This window comes from Hemitrygon akajei, chromosome 6, assembly GCF_048418815.1.
Source record: "Hemitrygon akajei chromosome 6, sHemAka1.3, whole genome shotgun sequence".
Lineage (NCBI taxonomy): Eukaryota > Metazoa > Chordata > Chondrichthyes > Myliobatiformes > Dasyatidae > Hemitrygon > Hemitrygon akajei.
Window position 1 is genome coordinate 44,687,307 of NC_133129.1, and position 19,104 is coordinate 44,706,410.

Sequence of the window (19,104 nt, forward strand, 5' to 3'; positions counted from 1 at the left end):
TGCTCTATAATACACCCCTATAAGTGTTACTACACCTTTCCCATTCCTCAATTCCACCCAAATAGCCTCCCTAGATGAGCCCTGTAATCTATCCTGCCAAAGCACCGCTATAATATTTTCTCTGACAAGCAATGTAACACCTCCCCTTGCCCCTCTGATTCTATCACACCTGAAGCAATGAAATCCAAGAATATTTAGTTGCCAATCACACCCCTCCTGCAACCATGTTTCATTAAAAGCTACAACATCATATTTCCAGGTATCAATCCATGCTCTAATCATCTACCTTTCTTACAATGCTCCTAGCATTAAAATAGATACATTTAAGAAACTCTCCACCTCTTACTCTCTGTTCATCCCTAACAGTGCAAACAACTTTATTATTTTTTTCTTCCTTCTCCCCTACATCTTCGGTCTGAGCGCTCCCCTTCTCTGTCACCTGCCTATCCTCCCTCACACACTGTCTACTAGCTTTCTCTATTTGTGAACTAACCTCCTCTCTCCTAGTCTCTTCAATTTGATTCCCACCCCCCAATCATTCTAGTTTAAAGTCTCCCCAGTAACCTTAGCAAATCTCCCTGCCAGGATATTGGCCTCCCTAGGATTCAAGTGCAACCCATCCTTTTTGTACAGGTCACAGCTGCCCCAAAAGAGGTCCCAATGATCCGGAAACTTGAATCCCTGCCCCCTGCTCCAATTCCTCAGCCACGCATTTATCCTCCACCTCATTCCATTCCTACTCTCACTATTGCGTGGCACAGGCAGTAATCCCGAGATTACTACCTTTGCGGTCCTTCTTCTCAACTCCCTTCCTAACTCCCTATATTCCCTTCCCTTTTCCTATCTATGTCATCGGTACCTATATGTACCACGACCTCTGGCTCCTCACCCTCCCACTTCAGGATATCTTGGACGCGATCAGAAACATCCTGGACCCTGGCACCAGGGAAGCAAATTACCATCCGGGACTCCTGATTGCATCCACAGAATCGCCTATCTGACCCCCTAACTATCGAGTCCCCTATTACTACTGCCTTCCTCTTTCTTTCCCTACCCTTCTGGGCTACAGGGCCTGACTCTGTGCCGGAGGCACGGCCACTGTTGCTTCCCCCATGTAGGCTGTTTCCACCCCCCCCCCCCACCAGTACTCAAACAGGAGTACTTATTGTCAAGGGGTACAGCCACTGGGATACTCTCTGCTACCTGCTTCTTCCCCTTCCTCCTCCTAACCATGACCCACTTGGCAGCCTCCCATGCCCCGGTGTGACCACCTGCCTGTAACTCCTCTCTATCAACTCCTCACTCTTCTTGACCAGATGAAGGTCATCGAGCTGCATTTCCAGTTCCCTAACACAGTCCCTTAGGAACTGCAGCTCGACACACCTGGCACAGCTGTGGACGTCCGGGAGGCTAGGGCACTCCAGGACCTCCCACATCCGACACCAAGAACAACAAGCTACCCTGACACTCATACTTCCCCCTTTCCTCAAATAACACGAAAAACTGAAACCTAAACCTGCCTTGCCTCGCCCGTTCCACCTAAGCCCGTTGAGCCAAAGCCCTTAAGCCTTCACTCTACTCCCGGCTCACTCCACTGCCCGCTGTATAAGGCTGTGTTCCTTTTAAATCTTCCACGCTTCACTGCCCGATGTCACACGCCTGCGCAGTCCCGCCTCTCTTAACTCTGATGAGAAGAAAAAATCAAAATGGCTTCTGCTGCACTCCCGCTCCGATTCTCAGCCTTCCTTCTCCAAACTGATAGAACTGTTACCTAAATCAACATTTTTTCTATGTCAAGATGACGTAAAGTACTGAGGATCAGCAACAAGTATGTGAATTTTTGGTGGTGTCATCAGTAAAAGTGGAAACCAAAAAAGTATGAGAGAGTATACGGTACAGTTTCAGTTGTATTTTAGTTAATTAGATGAGTGAGAGAGCTAAGTTATAGAAACTGTTTATGACCTCTTCATTTGTTGAAGTCTAATAATATTTCAGCAAACTAAACAGATGTGAATTGAAGTTTCAGCAGTTCATTTCAATTGAGTTTCGATCTCTCCTATGGTGAAGCAATGTATTTTCTTGAAACATCTGCATATATCCACTAATTGTGACAACTGATATTGTATCTGGCCTGCTTGATGTACTGCTTCCATGAGACAGGTATATCAGGCTTGATTCTTGAAGATTGGATCAGGAATCTTCTAGTTGGCTTTTATCTTTAAAAGTGCGCAAGTCGACAACATTCTTGAATATGGAGTTGTTTGTGTATCAGTTTTTCTTTCAAGTTGTCAGGACGGCAGTGTGGCAGTTGTCATGTTAAAGAAACTCCACATTTCTTAACTGGAATCAATCATACTGATTTTTGTCCAGCTTCCCAGGATGTTAAGTTGCAGCAGTATTATGAAGAATGCAGGTGCCAGCTATATGCTGCATTTTGCTGTAGTTGGCTACAAATAATCTATGTTGCAACAAAAAGCTGCCTTAATGCATGCTCATATGGGACATCAAAATAAAATTTAAAATTTGCTTGGCAGAAATATTTTGATAAAATGCATATTAAATTAATTCCCATGATGCTTTGCCTTTGTGCTAGTGTGATTATTGACCTATTTTAGATTGATTAGAACAAAGTGTGGGATGAGGTTTTTGTCTATATTTGAGGCAGTAAAGGAGAGGCTGCAGACCCACGCTCTGTGCTTTGCTGCCAACAGCACTTCACACCAGCGGTGAACTGAATTTGCAGATTGCAGTGTTTTACTTTGAAAAACAAGGAAGCTGTAATGGATCCTGTGGTGGGATGTAGCAGACAGCAGCAGCCATCGTTGCAGTGCACCATTAATGTCAGTCTGTGAGAATCATCTGGTATAATTTCTGCATGGATCTCCAGCTCTTGAAAGTACACCCTTACTCTTGGCATGGTAACCAGCATCATTAACTTGCAGAGTTTTCTTTTATATGGCATTTGCAGCAGAGCATCACATTTTTGCTTTACTCCTGTTGGAACCAGGAGACTGCTGTTAACCATATCCCTTCATGGAAATTTCAGTTTGTATTCTGTTGCACTGGAATTATTACATGTATGACAGAGAAATGTATTGTTTCTACAGTGTAAGGCTTTGCAGTGAACAGCTAATGATAAGAGCCATCAGTCTTGATTATGGCATGAGCCAGTTCTGCTTTAGTTGCATCTCTTGAAATACCTTTGCATGTCTGTATACTTTCCCTATGCATTTTTCTGATGTAGTTTCTACTACTAATCAAAACTAATCTTAAGCTCTTAGGTATAGTATGTTTGTGTGTTTGTCTTATATGTATAATTAACATCACATTTCCATTAACTACGGTACTATGAACAAAGGAAACTGACCCTCAGAAGAAGAAATTCTGTCATGTCTGAATTTGAGCTATTTATTTTGTCCACGGTGTTGTATGCTGCATTAGTCCTGCAGGAAATGAAGTACCAATGATGTGATTCGTGATCTGTGTTTTAGAAGTGTCTTCAGAAAGCAGAGTAAACTACCTTCCAACTTGCTTGCTGAACCTGCTGCTTTGAATATATTCGAGGATAATGGCTGCTGTCCAAACAACACAGCAAATGAAGTTGAATAGTCTGAATTTTTTTTAAACTGGCAATGTTATCCCAAAAGTCTTCAGTATCGATGTTTAACTTTTACTGCAGTGGAGGTGTTTTGACCTAATCATAAAGTTGCTTGTGAAGTTGCTTATAATTCACTTAGTCGTGAAGAATGAAGTTTCACGTGCCAGAGCTCTGCCCTTCTTCCTGCCCTATTGTGCCTTCTGAGGAACTGTTATTTCATAGTTTGTGAACCTGCAGATAGATTAAAATGAATATCATTCTTTTGTGAGATGATTAGAAAGCTTTGTATTTAATCTCTGCTTAAACTGCTAGATTTATTTTAAAAGAAGTTTTGCCACATGTCTTCCTACTTCAAATCTCCACTACACCTACCTGTGGCTGACGTGTTAACACCCAGCAATGCTTCAAGCTAAATGCAAAGCATGCAGTGTTTGATGCCCATGTAGATGAGTGTCATTCAAATTAGAAACCATTCTCCACCCTGTCCCTTAACGCAATCTTCATTATTTTTATAATTAGTAAATACAAGTCTGCAAACAAAGTTGGGGAAAGACCCAGTTTCTTGAAATGGCCCTATAATGTTTGTCCCAGTTACTTGCAACAAAGTCAAGAGGAGTAACATTTTAATTCCTCGCGGCTGGAGACTAAGAATGGCTGGCAGCTCCTACTTGTATTTCCTTACGGCAGCTTCCGGTGTCATACAGGAAATTGTGTTTATCCCAGTCTCAGAACCCATCTATTAATTCCAATATCCCCAGTTAACTAACTGCAACCTATTCTCTATGGCATGCCCACCAGCTACCCCTGTCTTTTAAACTACAATCACACCTTCGCTATGTTTGATTAAACCAGGGCACCCAGAGGAAACCCATGTAATCATGGGAATTATTTGGACTGAACACACATTAGTAGAGTTATCCATTGCACGAACTGATGAACAGCTGATCAACTGTACTGCCATTCCAGAGTTTGAGAGCAAAGCTTAGATTTGTAGAAAACTGTTGTATAGCAACAGCATTGTTGCAACTAAAATTCTAATTTCTATTGAGATGTTCAACATTTGTGTACTACTAGATAAAATTTAGTTAGAAACCACTGAATGTAATTGGGGACTTGACAAATATCAAACTTTTAATTTTCTTTTTGGGTGTGCTGTGTGCCTGATGTGTTTTCGGGATGGATCACTTAGCATGCACACTCAGTCTGGGTGCCGTTTATATCATATACATTTGTGATCTAGTGGCAGAAGCTAATTGCGCAAAGTTGCTCTTTGCAAGACCAGTGAGGCCTGGTTCCTTGTAGCTTAAAGGTGACTCCGGATGCGTTTGAAATGAAGGACATCTGTAACCTGTTTTCCTTCATGTTTTGTGCTCATAGAGCAATTAGAGGAAAGGACTTTGAGACAGTTAATTATGCTACATTTGATCTGTGTAGTGCCATTGGCTACGTACCTAATAGGATTTTACAGTGGTCTTTGGCATTTTGTGCATTATACATTTTAAGTTCTCTTTTTTCAAAGAAAATTCCTGGACCACCGATTTTAGTACATGATAAGGTGTAAACACATTAGAAATAGGAGCAGGCTAATTAACCTGTTGTGCTTGACCTGTGAATCGGCAAGATCATGGGCGATATTCCACCTCAATACTTTGTTTTGTAACCCAAAGCATAAAACTAATTGGAAAAAAAACATGGGACAGGGGATAACTTGTGTGCATTTAGTTTTACTTTTAGTGAGGCACGCGCATTTGTCGTGTTGGCTTAATGACGTGTAATATTACTGAAGTATTCAATACATAGCAAGTACCATTTTTCCAAAATGTGCCCAGAATTGCATGATTTTCATCTTGTCCATAAACAACAAGTTGATCTGTTTTGAATGAAATCGATTACCAGATCTCCCAACTATCCTGAGTAATGAATTTTAAAGGTTTGCAACTGAAGAAATTTCTCCTCCTTTCTGTTCTTAAAGGCGTGCATCTTTGAAATTCCTCCCCACTCCACTTGGTCTGCAGTCCTGTGCCAATGCTCTATTGGCTCTTTTTGATAAACGTACAAATTGAGTGGGGAAGGGGTGATTACAACTGAAAGTCTATTACAACACCCTGGATAAATTTTTTGCAACTTCTGCCCATTTTTGCATTTTCTGTTTACCATCCTCTCAATCAGTGCCACAAATTAAATTTTGAGGGAAAGGGGATTTGATGTAGTATGCATCCATTTTAGAGCTCCCATAATATTGTTCCTACAAACAGCAGAATTAGTTTCCTCTTTCTCTCCACTATTAATAATTGTTCTTAACAGTTTTGTGTGTTTTTGATGCCAGTTATTACAATACTGTGTTGATATGGTTACCATATTGAGTTTTCTTTGTGTATTTTCAGTCTTGAAGACAAAATTCATATAGGGACAGCTATAAAAACAGAACTTGTTTGTTACCCAATCTATAAATAAAGCTGAAGCACTACAACAGAGTGAACTTATTTCATTGTAGCTAGAAACTGTAGTACTGTGCAAAAGTCTTGCACATATGTATATAGCTAGGATGCCCAAGACTTTTGCACGGTACTATAATGATTTTTTTGTATTGCACTGTACTATTGCCACAAAAAAAAACAAATTGCATAACATGTGAGTAATAAAAAACCTGATTCTGATGTGTGTCTATTGTGAGTGTAGGATGGGGGCAGGGAGAGTGAAATCATGGTTGGGAGAAGGGAAAGGAGGAGGGGAGGGAGCAGCAAGCACCAGAGAGACATTCTGTAATGATCAATAAAACAATTGTTTGAAATCAAATGACCTTGCTTGGTGACTCAAGAGCTGCACCCAAGCCACCCCACCCCAAGCACTCCTTCTCTGCCACCTGTTCCACACCTCCCACAGCGCTTCATGCTTACCATTCTCAACATTCTTTGCTCCCACCAGATTTACAAACTTGCTCTCCACGTTGACAAATATAGTACTGTACAAAAGTCTTAGCCACCCTAACTATATACTGTATATGTGCCTAAGACTTTTGCACAGTACTGCATAACAATAAATGAGGGACACAAATTTTAGTTGGGCAAAGAATTAGTGTGGATTTGAAGAAATTGATGATAGAAAAATCCCTTGCCATATCTACAGTGTATCTGGATAACCAAGATCTATGCGTTTAATAGCTAGCGGATATTTACATAAGATAAGAAATAGGAGCAGGAGTAGGCCATCTAGTCTGTTGAGCCTGCTCCACCATTCAATAAGATCATGGCTGATCTGGCCATGGACTCATCTCTACCTACCTGCTTTTGCCTCATAACCTTTAATTCCCCTTCTATGCAAAAATCTGTCCATCCTTGTCTGAAATATATTTCCACAGATTCGCCACCCTCTAGGAAAAGCAGTTGCTCCTCATCTCCGTCCTAAATTTACTCCCCCAAATCTTGAGGCTGTGTCCCCTAGTTTTAGTCTCACCTATCAGTGGAAGCAAGTTTCCTGCCTCTATTTCTATTAAACATGTTTTGCAAAGGTGCGCTGTTACTTTAGTGTTAAAAAGCATCAGAGGTTTTCCATAATTTCCAGAGCACTATTTCCATATTCAAAATTGGTTATTGTGACAACAATGCAAAATCTTGTGGGCAGTGATTGCACGATGCGAGGTAGTGTCTGTCTAAAGTATTATACTTAACACTATATGAAATGGCACTTTTATGGCACATACAGTTAAGAGAAGCAAACCATGAACCTTGTTGAGACATTCCATGTGTTTTGAGGACATTAATATCAGAGATACAGACAGTATCAGAAAATCGGACTGAAGTCATAAAGAAGGGTACTTTGTCAGAATCAGGAACCAACAGCATTCATATGAATAACGATTGAATGCACCTGCTGTTCTACGTGTTTCCTTTGATCTGACACGTGATATCCATGTTTTAACTGAATGCTAAGCAGCATTCATTTTCCTTGTTTATATGACTATTGAGATTCAGAGTATGTTTTAAAATATTTGCCATTTTGTTCTTTCATTAGTTGCATTTGTAATCACTTGAGGAACAGTGGCGTAAAGGGGTGTTAGAAATGAAACATCAAAGCATGAGGACGGAGGTTGGAAGGAAAGAGTTTGGATTAGAATTTGAACAAAATGGCATGGGGAAGAGGCAAACTGATGTGGGGGGGGGGGGGGGGGGAATGTAAAGCAAAGTTTATAACAAACCAGGCAGCATCTATGGAAAGGAGTAAACAGTTGACGAAACATCAACTGTTTACTCTTTTTCCATTGATGCTGCCAGGCCTACTGAGTTCCTCCGGCATTTTGTACGTGTTGCTTGTATTTCCAGCATCTGCAGGTTTTCTCATCATAAAGTTTGAACATTCAGTTACCTCAAACTTCAACAAATACATAGATTTGAATTGTGAAATGCACATGATACATTCAGTATGTTTTTTTTTAATATAGGCAGAATCTGGCTATGGATCAGAATCAAGTTTACGACGTCATGGTTCCATGCTGTCCCTCACGTCAGCAGCAAGTGGTTATTCTGCTACATCCACCTCATCATTTAAGGTGAGTGTATTATCCTGTTATGCGCACTTGACTTTTCCATCCTCGCTCTAGACCTACCTGCGTGCACCCCGTAACAACTTGATGGATTTTATTCCAATGCATGAAATTCTGGAGATACTTGTTGGGTTTGCGATACAGACTTTGTAGACTAGACAGTATTGATTAACATCATAAAATTTAAGTTCTCACAGATTCACTGAAACTGTACCCTGAGGTGGAAATTCAGAGGTTTATTAGTCAATTTGTGATAAAGTAGCCTAGCCCAAAAGATTAAGTTGGGAAGAGCAAAAGAGGGTGCCATCTGAATTTTTAACATCTGAAGAGGGCTATGACATTGAGATCTTGCTCCTAAAGCTCCACTCTGGGTTTGGCTCTATGTATATCTCATGTATGTGAAATAAGCAAGATAACAGAGTATTGTCATTGTGAGGGGATGGGATTGATGAAAGTTAGATTGATTTGTAGTTCTGAAGGGAACTGGACAATTGCCCGACTTCACTACTTTTGTTTTAACAATTTGTATCATTGTTTCTTAATCATCCTTTTAATATTTTTCATCTGCACCTGCAAAAGAATCATACAGCACAGAAAAAGGCCCTATGGCCCAACCCATCCATGCTGACCAAGTCACCGAACTGAGCTAGTCCCATATCCCTGTGCCTGGCCCATATTCCTCCTAAACCTTTCCCATTTGTGTACCGGCCAAATGTCTTTTAATTGTACCTGCCTCTACCAGCTCATTTCACATAGAAAACCACCTTCTGTGATGGGTGAAAGATGCCCATCAAGTCCCTTTTTGCATCATCATTAACCACAGGACTGGAGGGAAGCAAGTATTGTGCCTTTGTTTACAAAGGGCAGCGAAAAAAATCTTGGGTGCTATAGATCAGCAAAGCTGATGTCTCTGGTAGTTAAGATACTGGTGAGAATTCTGAAAAATAAGCTATACAAGCATCTGGAATCTCTGATTGATAAGAGATAGTCAGCATGGCTTTGAGTGGGAGGGCATCTCATAAACTTGATTATTTTTTGATGTGACCAAGAAAGTTGACAAGGGCTGAGCAGCAGAGGTTGTTCATTGGAACTTCAGTCAGGTTTTGGAGATTCCGCATGGTAGACTGTTCGGGAAGGTTAGATTGCATGTAATCCAGGAAGAGCTGGCTAATTGGACACACAGTTGGCTTGATGCTAGAAAGCAGAGGGTGATATTGGGATGTTGTTTCTTGAATTGGAGGCCCAAAATGGTGTGCCTCAGTGCTTGGTACTGGGCCCATTGTTTGCACACTATATCAATAATTTGTGTAGGAATGTAATGGTTAGTAAGTTTACAAATAACACTAAAATAGATGGTATATAGGACAATAAAAAAAGATTATCAAAAATTACAGGGGAATCTTGATCAGTTAAGTAAGTGAGCTGAGGAATGGCAAATGCAGTTTTATTGGGATAAGTGCGAAACGTTGCATTTTAAGGAGTCAAATTCAAGTAAGACTTTCGCAGTGCATGGCAGGGCCATAGAGAGTGTTACAAAACAGACCTTGGAGTACAAGTACAGCACTGTGCAAAAGTTAGTGCACATTTATATATTTTTAAAAATTCAGTAAAGTGAGGATGCTTTCAAAAATAATTATATTTTCTAAGTATCAAAAATGCTATAAAGAGCAGTAAACAGTTTTTTAAAAAAAAAACACTAAATGAACTCAATATTTGGTGTGACCACTCTTTGCCTTTAAAACTCTTTGTTACACTGCTGTGCAGTTTTATAAGAAAATCGACTGGTAGGTTGTTCCAGGCATCTTGGAGAACTTGCCACAGTACTTCTGCAGACTTTGGGATTACCTGGAGAGACAGAAGCAAGTGACACAGCCAGATAGCTTTAATGATGTTGAGATCAGGGCTCTGTGGAGACCATACTACCTGGAAACCAAATTTTTTAAAAATCTAGGATGCTCAAGACTTTGGGACTGTACTGTACATATGTATTGAAAATTGAGTCATAAGTTGACAGGGTGGTGAAGAAGGCTGTACAAGATACTGTGTTCAATTTTGATCACGCAGCTTTTGGAAAGATGTAAATCTTTTCTGTACTCTTTCCAGTTTATTACAAGGATATTTTCAAGGCTTGAGGATCTGAGTTGTAGGGAAAAGTTGAATAAATTAGGAACTTATTCTAAGATTGTAGGAGATCGAGAAATTATTTTATAGAGGTGTATAAATTCGCATGGGGTATTGGTAGGATGAACGCATGTGGTTCCCCCCCCCCCCCCCCCCCCGCCCCAAAGGATTGGGGAATCAAGAACTTGAGGCAAATGTTTAAGGTGAGAGAGTAAACATTTAAGAGGAACTTTGTGTGTCGGGTACATTGTTTGGAAAGGTTTAAAGGCCATTGGCAAATGCTGCTAAATTGGACAGGCTTGTATGGGCCATTCCATAAGGGGTCAAGTTCCAGGTCATGACTTCGTTTATTTAGCTAAAGTGTTGTCACTGGACTTGTTTGGCATGTGGAAGCAGGATGTCATTCTGTTGCCGTGGTAGCATAGCAGTTAGCGCGACACTGTTAGCACAGGGCACAGGGTTCTGAGCTCAATTCCAGTGCAGTCTATAAAGCATTTGTATGTTCTCTTGTGACCATGTGGATTTCCTTTGGGTGCTCCAGCTTCCTCCCACAATCCAAAGACAAACTGGTAGATAGGTTAACTGGTCATTGTAAATTGTCCTGTAATTAGGCTAGTGTTAAATAATTGGGTAGCTGAGCAGTGTCGCTCATTGGGCCAGAATAGCCTGTTCTGTGCTGTATCTATAAATTAAAAAAACAATTAATTGTGTGTCACTCAGAATTCATGTCAGTAGTGGAGTTCACTGTTCAATGCTTTAATTTGCAATAACTTTTATATATGAGAGCTTTCCAGGTTACTGATTCCAATCCATGGAAGGTGTTACATTGTACAAAAGTGTCAATGACATTTGTATAGAAAGAGGGTGGAAGATAGGTATTCTGAGAATGAAATCAGCCTTGGCTGGTGATGCAAAATTACCCTCAGAAAAATTGTTCAGGCAGGGTATAAAGAAGGCTGTTGCTGTGTTTTCAGCATTTGTGCTACTACCAAGTTAAACCTCAATTTTTTTTTTAAAAAAAGCAAGATGAATCCAAACAAATAGAAAGGTAGAGAAAGGTCTGGCTTTTCCATTCCAGCATACATATGTGAAAGTTTCTAGAAGCATAACTGAATTATCCTTGTAAATGATCTTTTTTGATATAAAAAACAAGGGGGGGGGGGGGGAGGAATTAAGTGTACTCAGTGACCCAGTGACATCTTGTTCCTGAAAAATTTACTCAGGTTTTTGTGCTGTTTCCGATTAACCACTTTGGGCTAACTCCTAGATTTCCTGAAAATAGACACTACAGAAGTATTTTACAGATGCCCTACGTTCCAAGTGTGGGTCAAATAATTCCTTTGTAGTGTACTTTTGCATAACCACCATCAGCACAAAAATGCCGACTCTGTTCAGTTCCAAGAGACACTAGTTACTTGTGTAAACGAATGGTTATAGATGAAAAACTATACAGTCCTTCATTTGTTACCACAGACTTCCATTGGGCCAGTCCAAGATCTCAACCTTCAGGTAGGAAAGATTAAAATTTGCACATAAGCAACATGCACCATTGGCTGTCTATAATCTACAACCTAACTTTCAACACTGAGATTTAAGATGTACCTTGTACAATATATCTTTGATCAATTACAAAATTACTATATAATTGGGCTTTAATCGGTTATTTTGGATCAATTCATAAAGCAATCCATTTTGATGAGTAGTGCAAATCTCTGGGCTGGGGGGCAAAATACAGCTATCTTTGAAAGATTCAGGTAATGAAAACTATAACTTGAATGACGACAAGTCAAAAGGTTCACCTACACAAGTCATGCCCATAAATCTGATCCAGAGCCTATTATTATTTGAGGAAATTGAATTTTCTCTTGGTCTTGGCAATGTAAAAATTCAGTAAAAGGGACCAATGTGACTGACCTGTATCAAAATGTAAAAACAGAACAAGCCAGAATCACTCAACAGACCACAGCGCATTTGCTAAAAAAAATTTTTGTTTCAGATTTCCAGCTTTTTTTTTGCTTTTGAATCTTTGATCATGATGCTGTACTATCAACTTGTTACAGTTACTGAGCTTTTCTGTCTCCACAGATGCTGTCTGATCATCTGGGGTTTTCCGGCATTTCCTTTTTCAGGTTTACAGAAACTGTTGTATTAAATTGGTCTAGCATTTTCTTCTCTTTATGCTATCTCCAGAAAGATTAACTACTACTAATCAGACTTCATTCTCTTCCAGCCGATGTGAGTCTGAGATCTATTTTTGCTTGGGCTTCACCTTAACATAGACATTCTTGATTGTTTTCCTTCAACTACTGTCTCTCCAACTCAAAATGTGCTTGTGTTTAAACATTTACTAACACTGTTGAAAAGTCAAAGACTTGAAGCATTTGTTCTACTTCCCTATCCACAGACGCTACCTGACCTGCTGAGTGTTTCCTGCATCTTCTGTTTTTATTTCAGACCTGCAGCAAGTGGAGCAACACAGACAAAATGCTGGAGGAACTCAGCAGGCCAGGCAGTATCTATGGAACAAAAGTACAGTAGAAGTTCCAGGCAGAGACCCTTTGGCAGGACACCCCGAAGCATCAACTGTACTTTTTTCCATAGACACTGCTTGGCCTGCTGAGTCCCTACAGCATTTTGTGTGTTGCTTTGATTTCCTGAATCTACAGGTTTCTTCTTGTTTTTGACAAGTGCAGCAATCTTGCTTTTCACTACCAAGATATATTGCAATCATTTTATGACAAATGCTCTATAACTTTTTTGAAGACAAGTGAGCATATTGTGGTTGCATTTCAGCCTTCTGATTAAGCAATAAAAGGTGTCTTGTTTGACTTTGAATACGATGAATGAAATGCTGGGATATTGTGCAATATGTCTAGTGAACATGTTTGTGTCCTACTTGAAACTTGGTAGTATTTGCTCCTTGGTGGTGCATATGTTCATTGTAATGCATGACAACTTTTGAAGACCCACAAAGAATTGGAGATTAATCATTTCCCATCTCAAAATATTTATTTAGCAAAAAAATTATACAGTAAGAAAACCTTACTTTCCCCTGCCGCGGCACAATACTCAGTTACCCATCAAGAACACCCGGTCAAAATCTACATGGTCCTTTTGAACTGCATTGCAATATTTGGCAGATCATTCTGAGACTTCAGCAGTTAGGTTCTTCATAATAAGTATTTCTAAATCCATATACCTCCTCTTACAAATATTAGCAATTTGAATTATCTTCCCTATATAATAATTGCAAACCCAGAGTAACAAATTCACCATAAAAAGTGAGACGACATTCTACTTTTTTTCAAAAAAAAGTTCCCTCAACCCCAAAGAAGCACCTGTGCCCAGTAAATCTATAAGGAGCACTATTGGAGATTGAGCTGGTTTTGAACTGTATGTTATGTTGCGGCAGCCATATTTGCCAGTACAGAATGTGTTTCCTGTATGGTTATTGCTGTCTGCTTCAGTTTAGAATTAGAATCTGAATCGGGTTTAATACCACTGGCGTATGTCATGAAATTTGTTGTTCTGCAGCAGCAGTGTATTGCAATACACAACAAAAAAACTGTAGATTACAGAAAGTATATACCTGTATAAAAATTAAATTAATTGAGTTAGTGCAAAAAGAGGGGGCTAGAGAAGTGAGGTGGTGTTCATGAATCAATGTCCATTCAGAAATCTGATGGTGGAGTGCAGGAAGTTGTTCCTGAAACATTGAGTGTGTCTTCAGGTACCACCACCTTGATGGTAGTAATGAGAAGAGTGCATATTCTGGGTGATGGGGGTCCTTAATGACGGATGCCGCCTTTTTGAGGCATCGCCTTTTGAAGATGTCTTCAGTGCTGGGGAGCCTAGTACTTATGATGGAGCTGGCTGAGTTTACAATTTTCTGCACCCTCCATACCAGATGGTGATGCAACCAGTTAGAATGATCTTCGCAGCCCATCTGTAGAAATTTGTGTATGTGTCTTTGACTACTAAGTTTCCTCAAACTCCTGATGAAGTATACCTGCTGTCAGGCCTTCTTTGTAATTGCATCAGTATGTTGGACCCAGGATAGATCTTCAGAGATGTTGACACCCAGGAACTTCAAGTTGCTCACCTTTTCCACTGCTGATCACTCCATGAGAACTGGTGTGTGTTTCCTCAACTTCCCCTTGAAGTCGACAATCAATTCCTTGGTCTTACTGACGTTGAGTGCAAGGTTGTTGTTGCGACACCAGTGAACCAGCTGATCTATCTCACTCCTGTATGCTTCCTTGTCGCCATTTGAAATTCTGGCAATAATAGTTGTGTCATCGGCAGCTGAAAGACTGCATTTGAGCTGAGCCTAGCCATGCATTCGTGAGTGTTTGCTAAGCATGCATCCTTTGTGTGCCAGTGTTGACTGTCAAGAAGTAGGAAATGTTATTTCCGATGTGGTCTCCTGGTGAGGAAGTAAAGGATCCAGTTGCAGAGGGATGTACAGAGGCACAGGCTTAAAAGCTTGTTGATTAGAAATGAGTGTATGATTGTGTTGAACACTGAGGTGGAAGTAGTAAACAGCAGCCTGACATTAGTATTCCATTTGTTCAGGTATCCAAGGCCAAGTAGAGAGCTGGTGAGATTGTGTCCACTGTAAACCTATTGTGGCAATAGGCAAATTACGTTGGGTTCAGGTCCTTGCTTAGATAGTTGATTCTAGCCATGATCAAACTGTCAAGGCACTTCATCACAGCAGACGTGAGTACAACTGGGAAAGTTCCATTTCGGGTGAGCAGGACTGAGGCAGAACTGCCACGTCTGTACACCATGATGAGTTAATTATAAAACATACTTCACCCCCTCTGCTTTTAATAGACTGAGCTGCCCTCTCTTTACAGAGAATGGTGAAGCCATTGAGCTGCAGCGCTGCATCCAAAATGACAGGGGCAGCCAAGCTTCTGAGAAGCAAAGTATGCAGCAGTCCCTGATGTCCCTCTGGCACTGCAATCTTGCACTGTATTTCCCAGAGACTGTACAGTCGCTGGCAGGCTGGTTGGGAATTGGTGGGGTGGTGGGGGGAGTGGTCTAAAGCCTCTGCATTTCAAATGTATTTAACGATTGGCTAAGGTTCCGCGCTTCCATTTTCTTAAAGGGAACTGCACCTGAGTCTGAAGTCCAGGGTCCGTAGATTTTGAGAATTTTTTTTAAACATCTTAAAACAATGTTGCTTACTGAAGTACCTAAAGCTGTGATTGTGGGTTTCAGCTGTAGTAGTCATAAAAGGGAATATTTGATTATTCCTATTGGAGCTGCAAACAAGAGTTTTCCATAATCAGTGCCATTTTAGCATTAAACTGGTATTGGAGAGAATTCCATAAGTGCCATCTCTGTCTATAGTGCATCTGTAATCAAGAGCAGAAATGAACTTTATCTTTTTTATTTATTTATAATTACACGTCCCAGTTGTTGAAAGAAAATCTTCCATCTCAGGCTTAGTTTCATTGCTAAAGTTGAACTGAACTATTTGAAGGTGATAACTTTGAGCAGTAGAATAGAAATGATCATTCTGCATCATACCCCTCAACTTTCCTAGGTAAACTCATCCATGTAGATACGGGGTAACATATTTGCAGTTTTAATAATAATGGGAATGGAGAAAATTAGATTTGAAATATACACTCACAGGTTCTGAATTTTGTTTAACAAGCCTATAATATTTCTATTTTATAGAGTTACCATTGGCTAAATTAATCTTCCAAGAATTTTTTTTTATCTTGTTTCAGCTTAACATGTGATTTGAAATTAGTGGCTGCTTTCAAATTTTTAATTAAAAGCCCAAGTCTCGAAACAAATTCATACAGCTGATGTTACAATGCCCATTAAATGTGCTCATTTGCAGTGTTTGTCACAAAAGGTTTATCTAATTAAATGGCATGGTTTGCCACTTACTGAAAAGTATCTTACCAAATTTAATTAACAGCATTTTTTTGTAGAAGTTAAAGCTTTCTTTGTGCTTTGAATTTCAGAAAGGCCATAGCCTGCGTGAAAAGCTTGCTGAAATGGAAACCTTCCGTGATATCCTCTGCCGACAGGTTGACACACTACAGAAGTACTTTGATGCTTGTGCAGATGCTGTATCTAAAGATGAACTCCAGAGAGATAAAGGTGCATTCATATTTTCATTCTGAGTTTGAAATCATTTTATTGACAAACGTTTTAATTTTAAAATCTAATTGTGGGTTCAAAAGTCTTATTTGCTGTTAATAGGGATACTCATTCAAAGTATTTGTTCTTCAGGTGGAAGTAGACTAGAGCAGTGTGTTTAATTTATTGCCTCTTCCTACTGTTTCGGGCTCCAGATTTTTTTTTGGCAATCATGAAATGCTAGAACTTCAAGCCACCGATGCAACAGGAAATCCCAAAAGGATGCATCTTAGTTTCATGATCTCCAGAAGTCCATAAGCCAGGGGAGTACATTAGGCCATTTGGCCCATCGAGTCAGTTTTGCCATTTGGTCATAGTTGATTTATTATTCCCCCTCAACCTCATTCTTCTGTCTTCTCCTTGTAACCTTTGACACTATTACTATTCATGAACCTCTCAACCCCTGTTGTAAGTACACCCAATGGCTCAGTCTTTAGCTTCAGTGGCAATGAATTCCATAAATTCACCACCCTCTGGCTAACAAATTCATCCTTATCTGTTCTAAAGGAATGTCCATTTATTCTGGTCCAAATCTCATCTGTAAGTTTTCCTCAGTGACTTCGTCCTAAAGGCAAGGCCTTGGCATCAGTTTGAAACAGCTGTGCCTTGTTCCATTCCTTTGTCACTTTCCTCACTGCTTCACTGTTTTTGTGTTGAATTTCTATTTGCTCATTTTGATGAGGTCCAGTATTGTCTTGTCAAATTATGAGTTCCACCAGAAAAATCTGCTGTGAAGCTAGCTAGTTGTATCACTTCTCTATTTAATAAGGTTTTGTTGGATCTTGCTGTTTAATTGTCCATTTTCTTTGCAGTTTAACAGTTAATTATCTACTCATATTTTAAGTAACCTCTATGTATCTAACAGTTTAATATGCCTCTAGTGGCTATACAAAGTATAATTCTGGAAGCTTCTTTGCTCTTCATTAAGTGAATGTGTTTTCATACTGGTTAAATTTTACTGCAGTTATGACCTCCAGTTAGCCCAAATGGTGCATTACAGCGGCATTGTTTTTTTGACTAAGTCGACTTAAAATACACTAACCTACAGAATGCATGCAAAGTTCAGGGTCATATATTCGTATAAAATTTCTCACTCATCAGTCAACAGGCCCTGCTTTCCACAACCCGAGCTGATGCCACCTTTCATGGAAGCCATGACGCGACACCACGACGCATACACACGGCCAGTCTCAGCAGCACCTCACAATGCTCACAGAGTCGATTCTACCTTTCATGGAAGCTGTGACGCAACACCATGACACATACGCATGGCCAGTTTCAGCAGCGCCTCACAATGCTCACAGCAGCGACACCAACCGCAGCAAAAGGGCAGGGCTATCACGTCCATTTAGGAGAGCGCCAACCACATCATCAAGAATAATCAGCATCCTGGAGGCTTTGGTGTTACTGCTTCGTATCTTCTATCAAGCATTAGGGTAAAAAAAAATATGGGCAGCATAATTATGCCACATGGAAAGAGAAGGGGGACATTATGGTCAACAGATGACACCAAATGTTGTCGAGAAGTGGCAAGGAGAGGGAGAGAACAAGAATTGGATAAGGCCAGGGCTGCACGACTCCAGGATCAAAGAGTCAGGACAAAAAAGGTGAGAGAAGAAGAGACAGAGGAGGGGAGGCATGCACATCTCCAAAATGACAACAATAAGCACAAAAGGAGGAGAGAACAAGAATTGGATCAGGCCAGGGCCGCACGAGTCCAGGATCGGAGAGAAAGAACAAATGATCATGATCCTAAGAATTACTCTCAATTTATCAGAAGGGGAAGATGTCCCTCCTCAGCAGAGCCAGTTCCTGATTCAGTCATGCTTTGCTATGACCATACGTAAGGCGCAAGGCCAAACTATGGAGAATGTGTTGATTTATTTGGAGAAACTGGTATTCCAGCATGGTCAGCTGTATGTGGCTTTAAGTCGGGGAAAAAGAAATGAAAATGTTAGAGTATTCTTGAAGGGTGGCAGATCAACCAGAAATGTTGTCATCAAAAGTGTCCTTCGTTAAATGAGGAGGAGCTATATTTGTCTTGCTACGCATCTCTCTTCTTTAATAAGTTGAGTTTTTCTTCTTTAATTTCCAAAGCACATCACATCAGACTGCACTACCTTTCTCTCAAAGGGTGCCCCAATGGGTCACCCGGTTGTCTATTAGCTACAAATTTGAAAGGAATTTTTCGTATCTTGGTAGTATAAAAGTAACTGTTTTATATGAGACACCACCTGTAGCTTCTCTCTTCTTCAAAAAGTAGATGCTGCAAAACTGTGCACCCTGGTGCCCCCCCCCCCCCACCATCTTTGTGGGAGATTTCAACCAGGCCAGCTTGAAGTTTTTGAACAACTATCACCAGCGTATCACCTGTGGAATCAAAGGGACCAACACAATTGACCACCATCAAGTACATTTACCATGCTATCTTATTCCCACACTGTGGAAACTCTGATCACCTAGCTGTACTTCTACTCCTTGTGTATAGTTAGTTGTGTGTATTGTGTTATAGTTATAGATAGCAACACCAGTAGTGAGGATCAAGAAGGAATGGTCAAGGGAAACTGAAGAATGCTTGCAGGACTTCTTTGAGTTGGTAGACTAGACAATACTCAGAGATTCAATTTCAGATCTGAATGAATACTCTATAGTTGTCACTAACTTCATCAAAACTCAT

The 19,104-nt window shown here is 40.2% G+C and overlaps 1 protein-coding gene across 8 annotated transcripts in view; it reads left to right on the forward strand.

Moving 5' to 3' along the window:
• LOC140729023 (ceramide transfer protein) overlaps nt 1-19,104 on the forward strand; it is a 129,474-nt gene that overhangs the window by 71,563 nt on the left and 38,807 nt on the right. For 4 of the 8 annotated variants that reach the window (XM_073048285.1, XM_073048279.1, XM_073048280.1 and 1 more), the window contains exons 4-6: nt 8,037-8,144; nt 11,733-11,768; nt 16,250-16,388. In XM_073048285.1, the coding sequence (XP_072904386.1) occupies nt 8,037-8,144; nt 11,733-11,768; nt 16,250-16,388 (283 nt within the window). Of the gene's footprint in view, nt 1-2,623; nt 2,919-8,036; nt 8,145-11,732; nt 11,769-16,249; nt 16,389-19,104 lie in introns of those variants that run through there. The other 4 variants (XM_073048281.1, XM_073048286.1, XM_073048283.1 and 1 more) reach the window with 2 other exon arrangements.